This window comes from Onychostruthus taczanowskii, unplaced genomic scaffold (assembly GCF_017590055.1).
Source record: "Onychostruthus taczanowskii isolate IOZ18803 unplaced genomic scaffold, ASM1759005v1 scaffold5, whole genome shotgun sequence".
Lineage (NCBI taxonomy): Eukaryota > Metazoa > Chordata > Aves > Passeriformes > Passeridae > Onychostruthus > Onychostruthus taczanowskii.
The window spans coordinates 1650750-1669070 of NW_024502568.1; the positions used below are offsets into that span (position 1 = coordinate 1650750).

At 37.1% G+C, this 18321-nt stretch overlaps 1 protein-coding gene across 1 annotated transcript in view; it reads right to left on the minus strand.

The window, feature by feature from the left end:
* Positions 1-3683: 3683 nt before the first annotated feature.
* The window catches only part of FRMPD2 (FERM and PDZ domain containing 2), a 57768-nt gene continuing 43130 nt past the window's right edge, over positions 3684-18321 (minus strand). Inside the window, exons 27-38 of the mRNA XM_041415486.1 lie at positions 17159-17223; positions 15578-15739; positions 14588-14756; positions 13250-13326; positions 11892-11977; positions 11246-11361; positions 9195-9343; positions 7406-7496; positions 6541-6875; positions 4861-5076; positions 4546-4608; positions 3684-3755 (exon numbers count right to left, since the gene is read on the minus strand). Of these exons, the coding sequence (XP_041271420.1) occupies positions 3684-3755; positions 4546-4608; positions 4861-5076; positions 6541-6875; positions 7406-7496; positions 9195-9343; positions 11246-11361; positions 11892-11977; positions 13250-13326; positions 14588-14756; positions 15578-15739; positions 17159-17223 (1601 nt within the window). The remainder of the gene's footprint in view (positions 3756-4545; positions 4609-4860; positions 5077-6540; positions 6876-7405; positions 7497-9194; positions 9344-11245; positions 11362-11891; positions 11978-13249; positions 13327-14587; positions 14757-15577; positions 15740-17158; positions 17224-18321) is intronic.

Genomic DNA, 18321 nt, shown 5'->3' on the forward strand with positions numbered 1-18321 from the left:
GTCAAGGAGTGTCCATCCTGGAGATACCTAAAACCCACGTGAATGGAGTCCTGAGCTCAGGGTGACACTGCTGGGAGTTTACTTTTTTATGAGAAAATAATTCCGTTCAGTATTTCTATTCTCTAATAGAAAGAATGTTCCTGTGAGAGCTTCTAGCTGCACTTGTAGGTATAGGCAACAAGTCACAGTGGCATCATTTCAGTTGGCAAGTGGAATGTGCCCAGAAGCCCTCTGTTACATTTATCTGGCTGTGTTTACTCTGCAGCTAAGATACACGGAGTGTGTCTGTGCCAAGGGCAATTAGTCCTGTCGCGGTGGCGATTTGCCCCTAGATGGCAGTGATTGCTGCTCTTTTTCAGCAGACCCTCTGCAGTTGCTCTGTTACTTCTGTCACAGAAGGACCTGTTGCTCAGTGAGGCCATAAACTTCAACTGAAAAGACAGAAAAAAATTACTGGCTCATCTCTCAGGGTTTCTAAGAAAATTTAAAGGAAACATGAGTATATTAGGACAAGTCAATTATATAAGTCTGACAATGCTCTTGTAGACAGTAACACTCATTTTGTCAGGTGTGGGTATTTTCAGGTATCTTTTCCACTGCAGATGGGATACTGAAGTACACAGAGGCATCAGCATGAAGCAGTTCTGAGTCCATGAAACTCAATGAAAATGTTAATAGAAAAATTTGGACACTCGCTTTCCCCTACACACAATTTCATAACCTTACAGCTATGCAGTGGTTGTCCTTGCTATACCTGCTTTTAAATTGAGATAAAATGGTAGCTATAAAAAAGCTTAGCAGTAGTCTCAATACTGGTAAAACAGCTACTTCTCCAAAACGTGATTACAAGTTGTGCTGTTCTGTGGACACGGCTACTGTCTGAACAGAGAGTATGACTGACAAGGTTTTGTGCTACGGTATGAATCTGAGGACTAGCATATGTTTACTTGTTTGGTGTGCTTGTTGTGGCAGGCACTGCCTTCAATAAACGTGGCCTTTTTTTTCACACTTGCACTGCAGTTTGTCCTGATTGGCAACCAGGTGGTAGAGCACAAAGGGTGATCTCAATACCACTTATGAAGTAAGAATAGTGACCATAGGCACAGACTGAGGTTCTCTTAACGCATCTCTTGCATATTAGGGTGTGTGCAAATTCCAGTCAGAGCATTTTATGTGCTAAATAATATCTCATCAGAAGTCATCCAGAGCAGTATGGTCCTCTTTTCTGACTGAGGAACAATAGTTTTGTGTGTAAGCAAGGAATCAAAGATTTTATCATCTGTGTTTAGTTCCCAAGTTTTCCAAAACTCTGTAAACCTTGGACAAATCACTAACCACTGCCTCACTTCCCTAAGAATGAAACAGGACAACAGATCTTCCTTTCTTTTCAGTTTATCCTGACTTGTCAAGTAGTGTGAGCTCTGTAAAGAGTGGGTTATCTTTTGTTCCAAATGACTGCATATCAGTGAGCGTCGATCTCCAGGGAGTTTGCATGAATAAAGAACACAGAGGTGGGACACTCAGTTGTGCTGTGTGTGTGGGGAAATGCTTATCAGCTGCTGGATGTGGCCAGATTCCACTATACATCATCACAAAATCTGCCTTTGGAGGAAGTTTAAAGACAAGCCCCCATGAATAAAATATTTTCTCTAGAGCTCGAATTGGTTAATAGTTAGGTATTGCAGCTGCTTTTTTATGAAAATAAATTGAAATTAGCAGATTGTTTTAATAAATCTTTTTAATATCTCTGTAAAACAGGAAAAACTTATGTCAAACAGCAAACACATCTGTCAAACAGTTGCAAAGATGATGTACAAATAATGACCTGTGAGGATTGTCTTCTAAATCCAGAATACTTGTTCTAAGCCACAGAAAAAAAACCACCTTTGCATAAAATACAGAAATATTTTCACTAGGAAGCTTATTAAATTATTGTGGTACAAAAGATGAATTGTGTATTCATTACAGTGTAATGCATTGAGTGCCCAGTACATGTGAAGTAATTAAAGTGAAAGGCCAAATACCAAATGAAGGTAAAAAAGTTATGAGAAAAAAATTGACTGTTGATATTTGACAAAATTGTGTGAACAGACCTTTGTATGCAACATAAAGATAATAAATGCAGAATACATGGAGAGTAATGCTTCGAGGAAGGACCAAATTCAATTCATTTAAGACAAAACATTGAGTTCTGTATATGTTTAGATCAATATAAATCCAGGGTTACTCCTGGATTTATTTAGCATTGCTCTGAAAGTTTATTAATAAGTTTGAAATTAACATCTGGCTCACATAATAATTGCATTTCTATATTGGAGACTGCCTTCAGACTATTGGAGGGCAGAAAAAAAAATGGGCCTTGTCCTAAATTGTAATTGTATTACAGTGGCTTTTTCTTAAAGCCATACTTTAAATTTTTATTTAATACCCCGTTCTTTCTGAATTATAAACCTCTAATTTGTAATAGGTAATAAAATAAATAGTTATTTTATTTTCTTGCTTCAACTGCAGTGTTATATCCAATGCCTCCTAGTATTTTCTCTTTTGCAAAAACCAAATAAGTTTTAAAAATATATACAATTTAGTTAGATTGTTTCAGTTTCCTATGTTTACAAGTTGCTCTTCTAATGCATATCTAATCACTTCCATATGTCACCTTCTAGATAAGGACTTAGAAGTACAACAAATGGAAAAAGATACAATCTTACACCTTGAACAGCAGATTTCTGTTCAAATCCACCCACACGAATAGAAACACTTTTTACAAGAAAAATAAATTGTACAGAGAGTTCTTTAATTTAAAGATCTGATTCAGCCCCTACTGAAACCAGCAGGACATCCCATATTTCAGATCCTAGGTAAGAATGAGAATATAATTAATCAGTGTAAAGGATTAGGAAAAGATGAAATGTGTTTGTGTACCACAACGAACACACAATTGTTTCACCTGGCTTAGTATTGCATTTCTTTTTCTATGGATGTGGAATGAAAATATTGATGCTATCTACATTAGTTCTTATTGCTGGAAAAAAATTAACATTCCATCCAATTATTAGAATGCTCCTCTTTTGAAGAGGACCAGGGTTTAAAGGCATCCTATTTTTTCTGTCAATTTCTTGATTTAAGATTTCTAGTGATAGTGGTATAAACTCATGGGCTGGAGATGGTTCTACATTGTTTAAGCAACCAAAGGTCACCAAATTGAGTCCTTCCATGCAAAAGCATAACTGGTAGAGTAAACACTGATTTGCAGTCAGAAGCAAACAGTGCACAACCATAAATGAAGGATACTACTCTTCCCCTAACACCAATAGAATCCTAAATCTTTATAGCTACACTCTGGATAGTAAAGCTAATTCCAAAGGCTGCTATACCCTTGCTACAGTCCCAACACATATTCCTAACAATGAATATGTTATTACACAGAATGCAGAAACTGTGCATAGCAATTTGACTCAGCAGTGTTGCGGTGCTGGCTGGCTGTTTCTTCATACTTTCAGCCAAGAAATAAATGACTTGCGCAGGACACGTTAAGCAAGGTTTTTAAATTATTTTGTAATCTAAAAAACCATATAATATAACACTTGTCTGTGCTGGCATGACATCTCCTTCAAGTGGTCGCTGAGCAGTCTCTGGAGTCCAATGGAATAGCAACAGGAAGAGTCATATTGTCGGAATCATATTCAGTAGGAATCCATTGCTCGCAGGATCTGAAGGACTTCCAGCACAACTTCATAACAGAATAAATACTCATCCTGTGTGTGGAGACACCAGTGTGAAACACCTGCTTACATTCAACATAAATTCTAGACAAACAAGGATGGACTAGCTGAAATTATATGTTTATAACATCAGCATCTATGTCATATGGATACAAAATGTGAATATTTAAGAGAATCCTTGTTCTTCTTGTTCCCTCACTGGTAAAAGTACAGGAACTTTGTAGTTTAAGCATGTGCTCAACTCTCATTTAGGACAGTGAAGGTTATATATTTTCTTAATTTTAGTCACATGCTCAATTATTACCCTGAAGAAAAATCTATCAAAGTGTATGCTAAAATATTTGCCTATAGGATGAACTTAAGTCTTCTCTTGTTTTTATTCTCACCAACTAATTTGGTTTTGTCTAAGATGAGTTGGCAGCATCTTGTCCTTTTTCTGTGTGAAAAATCTTTTGAGGAGCGGGTTTAGCTCAGGAGTAGGAGGGCTTAATTGGTGATGATAACTCAGCAATAGCAAGAATTCAACTAAAGGGTATAATTTTGCAGGGTAGGGTTTACAGTAAATTCCTGTTTCTGTGATACTTGCTTTTCTTCTTGCTTTAGAAAAAGAAAGGGGGGTGTGTTGTATTTGTCCTGTATTGCTGTTTTGCTTTTATTTCACTTATTCAGTAAGGGAAAGACTTTAATATTTAAAACTAGACACCCCTTGAGAGCACTAAAATGATATTTTAAGCTCCAGCTTTATCATAGCATATGGAGCTGTACCACGGATTGAGGCTTTTTTTTTTTTAAAAAATGATCTAGTTGCATATTTAGAACTTACCTTAGTTTGGATCATGCCAAAACGCTGATCTCGCAAATCTCTCACTATCTGCTTGATGTTGAACTGTCAGAAGAGAATTGTTTTGATTTTGGTTGACATGCAAGTTAGAAAGAAAAATTTAAGCATATTCAGATGGGGAAGCTGTGACAGCTCTTTTAGAAATTGTATATTTGTAGTTACTATCTTTGTTGCTTAAAACAGTGAAAGCTGGGTTTATTCCATTTTGTTAGGGTGAATTCTTAGAGGATTCATTCTGTTCTAAGATGTTCCCACCATGTTGTTGACATCCATAACAATGACCTGTTTGCTACTTACACATAAATCCTTTTCTATATGGCTGAGAAGAATTTCAACACACAGCAAAACTCCACTTCTTCCAATGCCAGTGCTGCAGTGAGCAATAATAGGTCCTGTCATGTGAGCTTTTCTCATGTAACAAATAAATTTTACAAGCTGCTCAGCCAGTTTGGAAGTATTGTGGTCTGGCCAAGTGGTAAATTGCAAATGACTTATAATGCGCTTTTCTTCTGTCTGGAAGAGAGAGACCAGAAAGGTTAAGAGTTATCAGTCCCAAAACCAATTTTCAAGGAATTCCACTAAAAATTTTCCTACAGCCTCATTCTTTAAATTATTTGTTTACAGTTCTTTAGCTTTTCATAGCTGATCCTATTAAAGTTTCTTTAGGTTTCAAGAAATGCACCCAGAAACACAGCCTAGGAAATTTACTTCATATGACTTTGACAAGATGCTTAAGTTACTCTGTTGCCTTGAAAAAATGTAGTTATGTCATTTGTTGGTTAGAAAGGTAAAAGAAAAAACATTTTTTAAATTAGAACATTGCAGTGCTGTTTGCTAAAACTGTTTTTGTAGCTGAACTAAACTTTACTAATAGAAGAGTAATAATATGAAAGCTGCAATCATAAAATTGTAAATATCTGATGGCTATCAGATATAAAATAACTTGTGATTAGATGCTCAATATGCAAACCAACTAGAAATGGTTACAAGAATAAATAAAATGTAGATAAAATAACGAGTTATATTAATTGAACTTTCCTGGGTCAACACTTCTTGTTGCCAGTTCATAAAGACGCATTAAAATCTGAATGCTAACTCCCTGGATTTTTACTATCAGAAGAATTTGAATGTAAATATGGATTTCTGCTGAAGTAGATCTATGACTTTCTGTAGTAGTTTGCTACTAATTCTGTACAACATAGTAAACTTAACATGTTCATTGAAATAATCACATATGGTGTTCCATCTTGCCCTTTTGAGAGTCTTTTGGGAAGACTCATATCAAATGCTTTACAATGCTTCACACTCAGTGGCATAAGGTGAATTTCCTCAAATTGTTATCTTGATGGAAAAGGTGCCAAGTTTAGTCTGGCACAGTGTTTTAATTATGCCACTAAATAATATGTCCTGCAGAAATTTTTGCAAAGCTTTACTTAATATTGGGGCAAGAATGATGGACTTATACCTGCCCTGTTTTCCATGTTCTCCGACCTGGATTCTGTATTTTTCAAGTTTCTAAAAAATTGCTGCTAGATTTTTCGTTTCATGTGTGTTTGTGTCTTTTCATGAAAAAAAAAAAAGTATCATTTGTCCTAAATTCTAGGATGAAAGCCACCTTTTTCCCCTCTTTCCATCCAACCACCATTATGAATCCACTCTGGTGGGGATGTGATTTGATGAGAACAGTAAACAATTCTGCAAAACACTGAACACACCAGTGTTCTAATAGTTCTGTGACTATTAGAGGTCTCATTTTTGGAAGTTCTTGTCCAAATGTATGTAATATATCCATTGTTTATGCAAAGAGCAAAAAAAAAGCACCTCATTAATCCTAATTTCATGCATGTTATTCAGATTTTTACATCCCCCAAAAATACTGGGCACATATTGTGGAAGAAGCAAACAATGCTACTTGTATCCACTCATGTAAACTACATAATCAGTTTCATTATATATGTAAGTATTAAGTCAACTCACCTGCTTGTTGATAATTTCTATTTTTCTGATTATGAAGTATTCCAGAATCTGGTAATTGTGTAGCCTGAGACAGAAATTAGCCAGGTCTTTAGAGTTATAGGGAGATTCAGGCCAGTATTGATGACATTTGACTTGCCCTAGCTCCACTTCTTTTGTCATCATGGCAATCACATCTGATTCACTCTCCCAGACCATTTGCCAGAAATCAGCCATAGTGGATGGAAGAGGCCCTTGGGTTATAATATAAAAGTGTTCCTCTTCTCCAACATTCATTCTAATGTAACTTGCATTAATGTAGCCATTCCTTTCTCCCAGAGGAACTCGTGTCTTATCATCTGTACAGAAACAGAAAGATGCTATTTCAGCTGTGGATCGGAAACAGATTCTACCAGCTACAGCACTCAGGATATAAGAAACCTCAATCTCTCCAGAAAAGTATGGCTCTGGATTTTAGAACACTAAATTAGAACACTAGTAGCACTACCATTAACCATTACAAGTAGCAATTCCCACAGATAAACTGTATAGTTCATTGCAGGTTTATTTCTCTTAAGGTCCTTCTGTAGGACTGTGAAAAGCCTTCTAATTACTATAGAATTGTTTGCCAGTGTTCCAAAGTAGTGTACCCAGTGCTGATTCTCATGTATTGCATAGGAATGTTGTCACCGGATATTGGTGTTATAAACCAGGAGAACCTCTAAGAATATACATACTGCATCATGGATATTTAGAGATACTACACCTTTTTTCACATGTTGTCCTGTTGCTGCAGTTTAGAAAGACATCAAGGGTCCAGAAAGTTTTTTCATGTTTTTTTTATGGCTTTGTTCACCAAATGTATGTTCTCATTTCTGTGCATACTTACATGGAAGGATATCTCGGTATCTGTTTTTATTCTGGTTTTCTGGTGCTTTGCCAATTCTGCAGTCATCTATCGGTTTCACATGTTCTAAAGCCTAGATCAAAAATAAATAGTCAATCCATGTTGTTCACATCCTCAACAGACAACTTTTACAGTGTCAGTGTGAACAAACTTTACTGCTGTATATAACCCAAGACTGGCAAATAGACCTCTTACTGAAGAGAATCAGTACATCATTCTCTAAACTTCTAGGCAAAAAATTCAATTTGCTTTGTATTTTCTCTGCCCTGCACAATATTTCTGCATTTTCAAGTGATATTTTCAACCCTCATCCTCGGACCCCATCATTACAAGTCCCTGTTATATATTGCTGTATTATAGATGTTTGGAATACTGTCTTGGCCAAATGTCAGCATTTATGATTGATAACATGATGACTAAAGCACTAACTATTGCACTATTAACAGTGCAAAAATGACTGAAAGCTTTTTCAGTGATGGAGAAAGTGATTAATATAAGGAACAGCACCAATGATATTAAGTGTAAATCATCAAGTCATTAAGAACTTCACAGCAAATTCAGGGGAATTGAATGCAGGGTAGTCAGAAGCAGGAATGTGCAAGTTCATTACATTCTTGTGTTACCTCAATGTTTTTATTTATTCTTCTATCTATTTTCTGTACATTGCACAATGCTCAGTCATCACATTCTGCCACTATACATTTATATGAACTGAAGTACCTGTGACAGTTCTTGAACACTTTCATCAGTTACTACAACTTTTACTCAGATAAAACATCCACTGGCTTTGGTAACCAGCACTTATTAGATCTTTATGTTTTCTGTGCAGACGTGTGACTGAGCTCATAGTAAGCTATACCTACATCAGTAATGGAATGTAATGAATGAAAACTAATATGTGCCCTTGTGCCTTCAGGGAATGTCAGCAAATCCTATATATTTGAGCCTGTGGGATTTTGTACCCAGAAAGTCAAAGATATAAAGGCAAGTGAAAGAAACTGATAACATTGCAATTACTGTGGGAAAGTGGCAGCAATCCATTGCACTGGCAATGAGCATGTTCTTTAAAGGAAAATCCAGTATTATCTTAAAGAATTATGAAATAATCTGTTCTTTGGGAATTTGATGATATCTTCATACTCGTCTATGTTCTGAAACAAGAGATTTACAAGCCTTCCTAATTTTACATTTTTTCATTATTTATAGGCAATCAGATGTAATTATGTGTTTTCGTTATCTGTGGAGGTACATTACTTCTTTGTAATTTCATTACAAAGTCCCTGACCATAACAGCATCTTGTGGCAATGGTTTCAGTGGATAACTGGAGTGTTCCATTGTGTGGAACATTTTCCTTTTAACTGTTTCTACTCTAGTGACTCTTTAGCAGCATGGGTTTCTTGCTTAGGTGCAGCCCCTAGGATAGTTCTTAGGTAAATGTTCAGCAGATATGAGGGGGTAATAAGAAGTCAGTCTAGGAAAAAGTGATTCCTAATCTACATTGTGAATGTTACATTATTTGTTTTTCTTCTACATGGGCAGTATCTTTGAACAGGGAATGGTGTAAGGCTGATATACGTGGAAAGAGAGATGCAAATACTTTACTACCACCCATACAGCAGAGTAGAAACCCATTTTGGCAGGAATAATTGTCAGAGAAAAAGGATGCAGTAAAGATATACAAGCTGAACTCCCATACAGTATGCACTGTATGGAAAGTTACTTTCTTAGCTGTGCTGAACTGTTAACTCTTAAGAAGTAATCAAAGTTTACCATAAACTCCTTTAGCACCTCTTGGTTCTCAATCCGCAGCTGAAGGCCTTGAATAAGACCTGTTATGCCAGTCCTTGGATCTACTCCACTCTGTGATGGTTTCAAGTTAATTAACTGAGTCAGTTCATCTCCAGAAGCAAAGGTTCTATCTATGTATCAACAACAACAACAAAAAAGCAAACAAAAGACCAAAACACAATAACAAAAAATCAATAATTTTTTTTTAATTATTATTGTTCATAGTGCAGAATCTTGGCTTTAAAAACTAGGGAGCTGCAGTATGTATATATATTTTGCAGCTTATATTGTGGAAGTGAAATATGAGAAAATGGAAGAAAATATTTTCAACTTACTTATGTTCACAGCAGAAAGAAGAATAAGTCAACATCATGGATATAACCAGCATCACATTTCATGTTATTTGGAAGCAGATCCAACTATTGCAAGTTATTTCCTCACAGAGTTTCTAAATACAGTCTGTTCTAAATAAACTGTTTTTGCAGAATTGGAGACTTTAATGCTAATTTATTCTGGTATAGGAGACTCTGGCCACATCTTCACAGAGAATCATCTTCACATTTCCAACAGTTCCATGCCAAATAGTATTGCCACACTCCACTGCTAGGAATAATCACAGCAAATTCTTCCTTCCTAAAGTAAGCAAATATATTTTTCTTCTCATCTTAACTCACACTGCCCTTCAAGAACAAGATATGAACTGTCTTTGATGCACCAAAGTCAGGATTCAGTTTTACTACTTAGCTCATCCTGAAATGTATGTTCTGACCCAGTACTTGACAGATTAGGAAAATGGATAAACTTGCATCTCCAGAAATATCACTATTCTACTGGAGTGATAGAAAAACTTTTGTTCCCATGTTGAGTAAAAACAGTAGCTTGTTATGTAAAAAATAATGGTTTGAGGCAGAGGAATTATGGAATTTGGGTTTTTCAGTCGTAGGCTACTGTTTGCAAAGGATAACATACCAGCTGCCTCAAAGAAAAGCTGATGATGTGTTCCAGGGGTTTGCTGCAGGATGAAGACAAGAAGCAATGCTCTGCTTTCCTCCTGTAAGGTGTCATCCCTACTCTTAACTAATTTCTGTTATAATACAGATGTGTTTTTGTCTGGGCTACAACTTTGCCCTGCCTTGCCTGAGCTTTTAAGACACTTTCTATTTGCATTCCAGTCTCTAACCCTCGAAGAGGCTCCTATTATTGAGCTGAGAGTGCCAGTGAAGACAGATCCCCACTCCAGACAGAGCGCACTATTTCCCCTACACCTCTCCTTCCAGATCAAGGGGAATTACAAAACCCCAAACTCTGAGCATGTAGTAGATGATAGATTATTTATAATCTTCTGTTTGTTGGCCAGCAAGACTTGGTAGCATGAGGGAATTACTTGTGTTTTACTTCTAATAAGAGCCATCAGCAACTCATTGCTTCCACTGGGTGAGAAGAAGCAAGGAGAGAGAGCAATCTGTATTTCACAGGATCTGTGAGATACTGCAGCATCCTCAGTATGATTCCTTTTGCAAATTATTATCATTTGGAGCAGAATGAGCTTAATTTTCATAAAGGAACAATTAGGCAGATTCTTTCTGTGAACTCTTCTGGGTGTCAGAGGAGCTTTGGCACCTGAGCTGTGAAATTGCTTCAGTACATGCTTAAGAACATCAGTTCTAGAGATTTTAATGAAGTTGTCATAGGGGGTGAAATTCAGTGATTCTGGGAACAAAGTCTTGAGAGACAATTTGACCCTTTGTTCTGCATTTTTAAGTGTTAAATTTACTTCTTTTGCAAAGTTGTATGGTAACAGTAAGGGGGAGAGGGGGGACCTCATGATGTATCTCTCCTTCAAGGGTTACAAAAGTTTGGATGGCCTATTTATGCATCAGTAGTAAAAATTCTGTCTTGAGTGCTCTGGTCTTCTAGACTGAAAGAGCAAATCCTTAGCTTGTATACAAGGGACAAGTGCTGTTCTCAGGGTGGATATATGGAGATGCTCGGCTATACTGTTGGAGAAACAAGAGAAGTTTTTGCATGATTACTTCTAGGTAGAACAGGAATCCTGTGGGGCATAACATCATCTTCATTGTTCCAGATGCCTGACTCAGACTGTTGATTTTCTCTTCTGCAGCTTTCACATTCTGCACATTTCTGTGACCTGCAAAACAGTGTCAGTTGAAGTGGCAATCTGAACCATACAAAGTTTTTGTGTTTAATCTATTTGTGCTTACTTTTAGCTTTATTGAACAACTATTTACAATAATTAGTCAGAACTCTGAAGATCATAAGTTCAAGGAGCTGTAGTAGCATATTGTCTGGAGTATTGTTTACAAATATAGCTACTGAAAAATACTATTTTTTGTATGCGATTGTTGTTGGATTTTTCCAGAAGTAAGAGCATACCCTGAATAAAAGGCTTCTCAAAAATGACAGGAAGTAAGATTTCTCACAACTAGAGACCATTTTCATGTAGGACATTTTTCAATTGTTAGCCCTTACACCTGGAAACTTCAATTCTCTTGTCTTAGTAGTTGTGTGGAAGCTGTTTAGCAGCTCTTCCTGAAGGTGGAGCTGCCTTCCAATAGACCCGTGTTTCTGTCATTTCATACCGTATTAGGACAGAGCTGAAAATATGCAAATAATTTATCCTATTTATTGTAATAGTTTTACTTCATTTGAAAGACTTACCTGTCTGAAATGTTACTGATGAGCGCCTTATAGTCTTGTCCAGCCAGCTGACCTTGCAGAGGAGATTTGTCTGTTCTTTCTGCATCCTGCATGTTTCAAATAAGAAAAAGCTGTGAAAAATCAGTACACAAAAACATCGAGAATATAGTTACTTTGATCAACACTCTTTCTTATTTCTGACAGAAATCTGTCCTTAGCTTAAGAAGGAAAGGGAAAATATAGTTTCCACTTTGAGGAGAAAGTGTGTATTGCAGTTACTAGTTGGAGTAAAAAGCCTTATCAGCTGCATTTGTAAGTTTCTGAACAATAGAACAATACAGTCTAGAGACACTTCTATATCTCAGCATGCATGACTGACTTTGAAAACTTTGTTATAGGCTCTCTGATCTGAGAAAGAAAATGCAATCACAGGAATCATGAGTCACACTTCCCCTCCCAGTTCTTGGCAGCAGGAAGCACCAGCATCTGAGATGGAACTGTTGGTAATAATTCCCTTTTTTTATCTTAGACACAACAATGCCAACTGTAGAAGCAGGGTGCCGCTGCTCTGCTGAAGAAGCACTCAACTAACAGAGAAGGCAGACCCTTGATGATCCTCCATATGCAACAGAAGCAATAGTACTGGTGGCTGTTTATCCATCCTGAAGAGCAATAACTAGGTCCTGCATTTAAGTAATGATGCAGCATATCTGCTGTTAGTATGTGAAAGTAGCTTCTTCTCAGCTGTAACACTTGATAAATAAGATAAATAATTATTTAAATTTTAGTTCAAATTACCATTTTTCTTTTTCTGGTTCAATTACATTCCTTCAGTCAGGGTTTGGGTTTTTGATTTGTTTTCTGGAGGATAAAAAGACCTAATTTTCTCACATTTACTGAGAAGTTTTACAGTTTTAAAATTTGCTCTGAAATTTAATGTGGAATGTCTTGCAGGGCTTACTAAGATTCGGAATCATAGCCATGTTTGAGGAAATTTAGATGCATTTGAATTTTGAATAGTAGTGGAGATAGCTGAATAGAAATCTTTTAATGTAGATGGTTTAGAAATACTGAAAGGATGGTAAAATTAATAAATTATTCATTTTGGTATTATAAAGAATCAGAACAAGACTTGCATATGCAACCTTTCTTCCCTCCACCCTTTTAGCATATGTATTATACATATCACATGCTCTTGTCTAAGTGGAATCCTGACTCACTCAAATGTCAGCAGCTCCACTCAGGGCAGCACACTTCCCTCACATTAAACTTTTTTTTTATTAAGAAAGTGTGGTTCTTGCCCACATTGCAGCAAACTCATGTTGTAAACAAACATGAGTACATTGCCTGATAATTTCTGAAAACTTCTCTGATTTTACCTTGTTGCACATTTGGTTGGAGCCTTCTTCCTTGAAACTGAAAACAGGCTGAGCTTGCAGGCTTTCCCCACCACTTGCTGAATACCAGAAAATAAAAACAAAATCAAATGCATGAAAATACAGGTCCATTTTTCTCTGCTGCTAAGTCCATAGGACTTTAACCTCAGATGGAGCACTGAGATACAGTGTCAAACTGGCATGGAATCTCCCTCTTGTGAATGCCTGGGGGGGTTAATAGAGCACAAATGCCTCATGTCACCACCAAAGAAGCCAGCATAATTCAGACTGCCAGAAGATGCATTGAAGTAAAGCCCTGTGTCAACTGTAGGTATAAAAAACCAGGAAACAATTACATCTGCTCTCCCTAACCCAGCTCATTCCTTCACAGTGCTAAGGGAAAAATGCCATAGATAAACTTCGCTGCGAGTACTTCTATAATGCCATTGTGTTTTACAGGAAAACATTTTAAACTTGCCAGAAACTATGTAATTCCCTGATGTTGTGTAAGAAGAAAATGGCAATGGCAGTGTCTTCTTGACTAAGAATACTGAAACAAAGCCTTCAATTTGTAACCAGCAGGCCAGAAGGAGGAATTCTACATCCTTCGCACTTAGGTTTCTCCACATTATAGGAAATGTTTCAGTATTCAAAGGAATAGAAAGTTGAGGATTATAACTATGTAATCTTGGTAGTTTTATATCCTTGCTTCCACTCCCAGCTTTAATTAGTATTTAATTTTTGAGTATTCAGTAGAGCAGAGCATAGAGCACAAAGTTCTTCCATAGAGTAAATCATGCCTGCAAGAACTACCCTTTGCAAGATGGGTGTGCTGTCAAATTAATAACAATACACCTGCAAGCAGAAGCTTCTGGATTTTAGCATGAACACCACAGAAGAGAGAGGATCTGTCTGCCAGACAGAACAGGAGGTGTAGTGCTTCCAGGAGATAAGTAGGAGTGATGGGATGTGAAGTTTGTGGGAGAAGTATTTTAGTAACTGAGCCAAAACCAGGCTGTGATTTCATCAATGAGTTGCATAAAATGGGGTAAAATCAGACCAACATTCATGACTTAAAAACTTAAGCTGAGTTAAAACATCTTTGAGGGTCTTACAGCTTTGTTCCTAGACTTAAAAATCACACTTGGTCATTCCTTCCCTGTGGTCCTATGTCTTGAGCAGTTTAGCCAGAGCTTCAAATCAGGGTGAAGAAAGTGTTTGTACTTACAGCTATGAGACAGGACTAACTGCAAAACTGACTTGTTTTGCAAATACCAAAGTTGAATTCAGGCAACACATAATCCCACTTCTGTCATATGATGAGTGGATGTGGCTGCTTACCAGGCTCTGCTTTTGTGTTTGGAGGGGAAGCTCTGTTGCTCTGGCTGCCTGAATAAGCCCAGTGCAAAGCCACGCTTCGGCAGACAGTGAGCTGAACAGTGCCTTGCGCCTTGCGCAGCAGGTCTGTAACTGTTTGGCGTGGCAGACCAGACACAAAAGTCTCATTCACCTGAAAAATACAATGATGTGTATTTCCAGATTCCTGTAACACAAAGCCCTAGCACTGGGAAATCTTCATATAACTTCTTTGAACTTCATGTGTCATCATTTTCTCCCATTTGTGGGAGAGAATTCTCATTCTCTCCTAACTCACTTGGTCCTTCATCTTTATACCATGATTGCCAGCAGGAAACCCTGAATTATAGTCTGAGTTACTAAGTGGCCTTTCCCCCATTCTTCATTGAGAAGATGAAGGAGAGATGGAAAGCCAGAAAATCAAACAATTTTGAAACTCATGGAGGGAGAATAAAAAATAATTTGGTGTAACAAAAAAGATTATTTATATTAAAAGGTGGCAGAGTGGCTAGGATAGTAAGATTTTAAATTAAAACTGAAGAGCCTTAATTCCAGTGCTTTTTGTTTATCTTGATCATACCTAACGTGACAGGTTCTTCCCAGGAGGCTCCTGGTTAGCTGTGACCTGCATGCTTGGCCAGTTAACTCTGGTTTCCCCAAAGTTTCTCTAGAACCTCCCTAGGCACAATTACAGTCAGGAGTAGGTGCACTTGGCTGCTTGCTCTGTGAGATTGGGTCTGCCTCTGCTGGGGTGTCCAGCTCTGGAGAAGTCCAGTCCCACAGGAGGCTGAACTCCAGGGAAGACACAGGGGCCTCAGGACAGCCCTCTGATCACCAGGAGCCAAGGGACAGCACCTCCTGCATGTTACTGTGCACAGCAGCATCAGATTTCCAACCTGCACAGTTTTATATTGGACAGGTGCTCATTATAAAGTAGAGAAAATGTAAGCCAAAGCAATGAAGAACAAACATTACCTTCAGTAAGATGTCACCAACTTGAAGCCTCCCGTCTAGATCTGCACTGCTGTCCGGGCTGATGGCTTTTATTAGGATAGCCCTGCCATTTTTTCCACCTACCAGTGCAAATCCTAGGCTTCCATTCTCAGCTTTTTCCAGCTCAATCTTAATAATGAAGTCCTACAATAGACAAGGATGCAGTCTGAAGTGGCATTTATTCAGGGCTGTTTTTGTTTGCATTTTTATTACCAAAGATTCCCATTATTCCCACAGTCCTCACTGTCTGATGTGGATTATGGGATATATCCTACTCTTGAATATACAGAGCTTCCAGGGATCAAGAAAACAGCTGCACCTATGTATCAGAATAAAAATAGTACATACTTATTTTCATACTCTGTTTAATAGTTTCTGCTGGGTAACATAACCCCTTAAGAGGAAAGAAATATGTACTTCTGTAATCCTTTTATAATATATCAAATAAATCACCTTAATTGACAAATAAGGCATTCTTATCTCCGGCATGACAGTAATGCAGTACAATATTCTCTTATTGTTTCTATAATTTGGATCTTAATCTTGTAATCCCAGCATTCACATCTCTTTTACTTTCACTTCATTTGCTTTTAAAATCAGCTGCGTTTTTAGGGTCAAGTACTATGTCAGAAATAGCAGCATGCTAGAAATGTTTATGACTTGCAGCATGACTAGTTCCAATGCCACAAATATCAGCCTTGTAAATTATTTTTGCAGGTTTAACAGATAAATCGTCATGGATTAAATCATGCAGAAGAAATAGTAATAGTGATGACATAATAAAAAATTAGAAAATTGTTCCAGTTTTTTTGCCAGGTTAGAGGTCTAATTTTAACAAAAGACAGTTTTTTGTTGTTTTTTTTTCTTGAAAACCACAATCAAGAGAAAACTACTTAATCTATTCACATGAAATATGAGTTCTAATTTGGATCATTTCAATTAAAGTTGCTTTCCATGTCTTTGCACCCACAGAAGTGATGTTTGTGCTTGTAAAAATTTTCAAGCATTGTATGCTGAGCATGGAAATAACTCTTTTTCCCCCCAACACCAACATTCCTCTGTATTCAGGAATTCATAATAAATAATAAATAACTTTAAAAATGCATTACTCTTGCCAAATTCAAACCATATTGGTCCCTATCAGTGCTGTATAATACTGCAAAGATTTGGGCTAATTTTACTCTCTTTTGAAATGTCTATCTGAAAATTGCAGAATGAAACTTTAATCTCAGTTTTCAAAGATTGTTGTGGAAAATGTTTCACAATTGCACATATTTTCCCCAGAATCCCATGCTGTGACATTCTGTGTCTTTTTCCTGTTCTACCTTCTTTCTAAGCATTGAAAGACAGCAACAGAAGAGTCTGTCCCCAGGAAGTTCCCAGTGCATTCTACTCTGTGAATGCTGAATACAATTCAACACTTACAGGACACTCTCCAAGCACATTATATTCACATTTTCAAAGAGAGGAAGAAAATGCATTAAATGCCACTATTGAAAAAACCTCTCTCCATATAGCTCACTTCACTTGGTGATCTGGCCCACACCTCAGAGTGTCACTTACTTTGCATTCTGGAGAATCAGGAGTGTTCTGCTGAGCATCACAGTTTGTTTCCTCCAAATCTTTCTCTGTGAAAAAGCAACAACAATTTTTGATAGTTGTCCTGGTAAAATACTCTACAGTACAACATGCAGAATCTCATTCAGAGACATAATAAAATGTGTTATATTTTATATGTGAAATACAAAATAAATCCCATGGATTTATGTGGCCTAAAACTCCTGAAATGTGAACCACGCTGTGACCTTTTTACCTCCCTGTGAGCAGGTTCCAAAACAAGCTTTAAGAACTGCGTGCTACAGAGACACCAGATAGAGAGCAGTAATGTAGAAATGTTCTCTGAAACTCTGAGGGAGGCAGGATTTTTTATGAAGACCTAATCTTTCCCAAGTCATGCCATTATCACCTACAAACTTCTTTCAAAGAACACAATTTTACTAACCCTAATTGAAAAATGCAAAGTTCCTTACCATGTTGATGCATCAGATGCTGTTCCTGGGAGTTCAGGGTTTCATTTGACAAAGAAATATTGTCTTTCTCTGTTTCAGCTGGTGGCCCTAAAAACAAACAGGTATGTTTGCTCTGACAGGCCTCCTGCTAAGCTTCATGTACACATGTAATGTAAACTCTGTGCTTAGGTTATTAAACAAAGCATCAATATCCAATATTGATGCTATATGAAGCAGTGTGCAGACTGCATGATTAAGTTTGCCAATTTGCACAGAGATATAAACATCTCAATCATGAATTGCAAAGCTACTGCATTTTAGCCATTGTTATTTTAAAAATTGTAACAACAGAGACCAGACTGAGTCACTCCAGACATGTGGTGATGATCAGGCAGATGAAGGAACACTCCCACCTCTACCAGCCCCCTCAGTTTTGCTTTATCATATTTTGATCTTAGCTGTCTTCCACAAAGTACTCTTAATATGTGAATTATTGCAAATAGTTAATGTCCTGTAGTTTAAAAAAAGCTACCTCTTGCAATTGCAATTTTAGTATGTGTTCTTGTAACTAAACCTATAAAAATGAAGGTTTGCTTTCTTAATAACAAATTATTACAGATTTATCTATAAATCTATGAGTGATGATAGCAAATGGAATATCAAATACAAAATTAGTATAGATTTTTCCAAGTGCCTATAAAATGGAAGAATCATAGA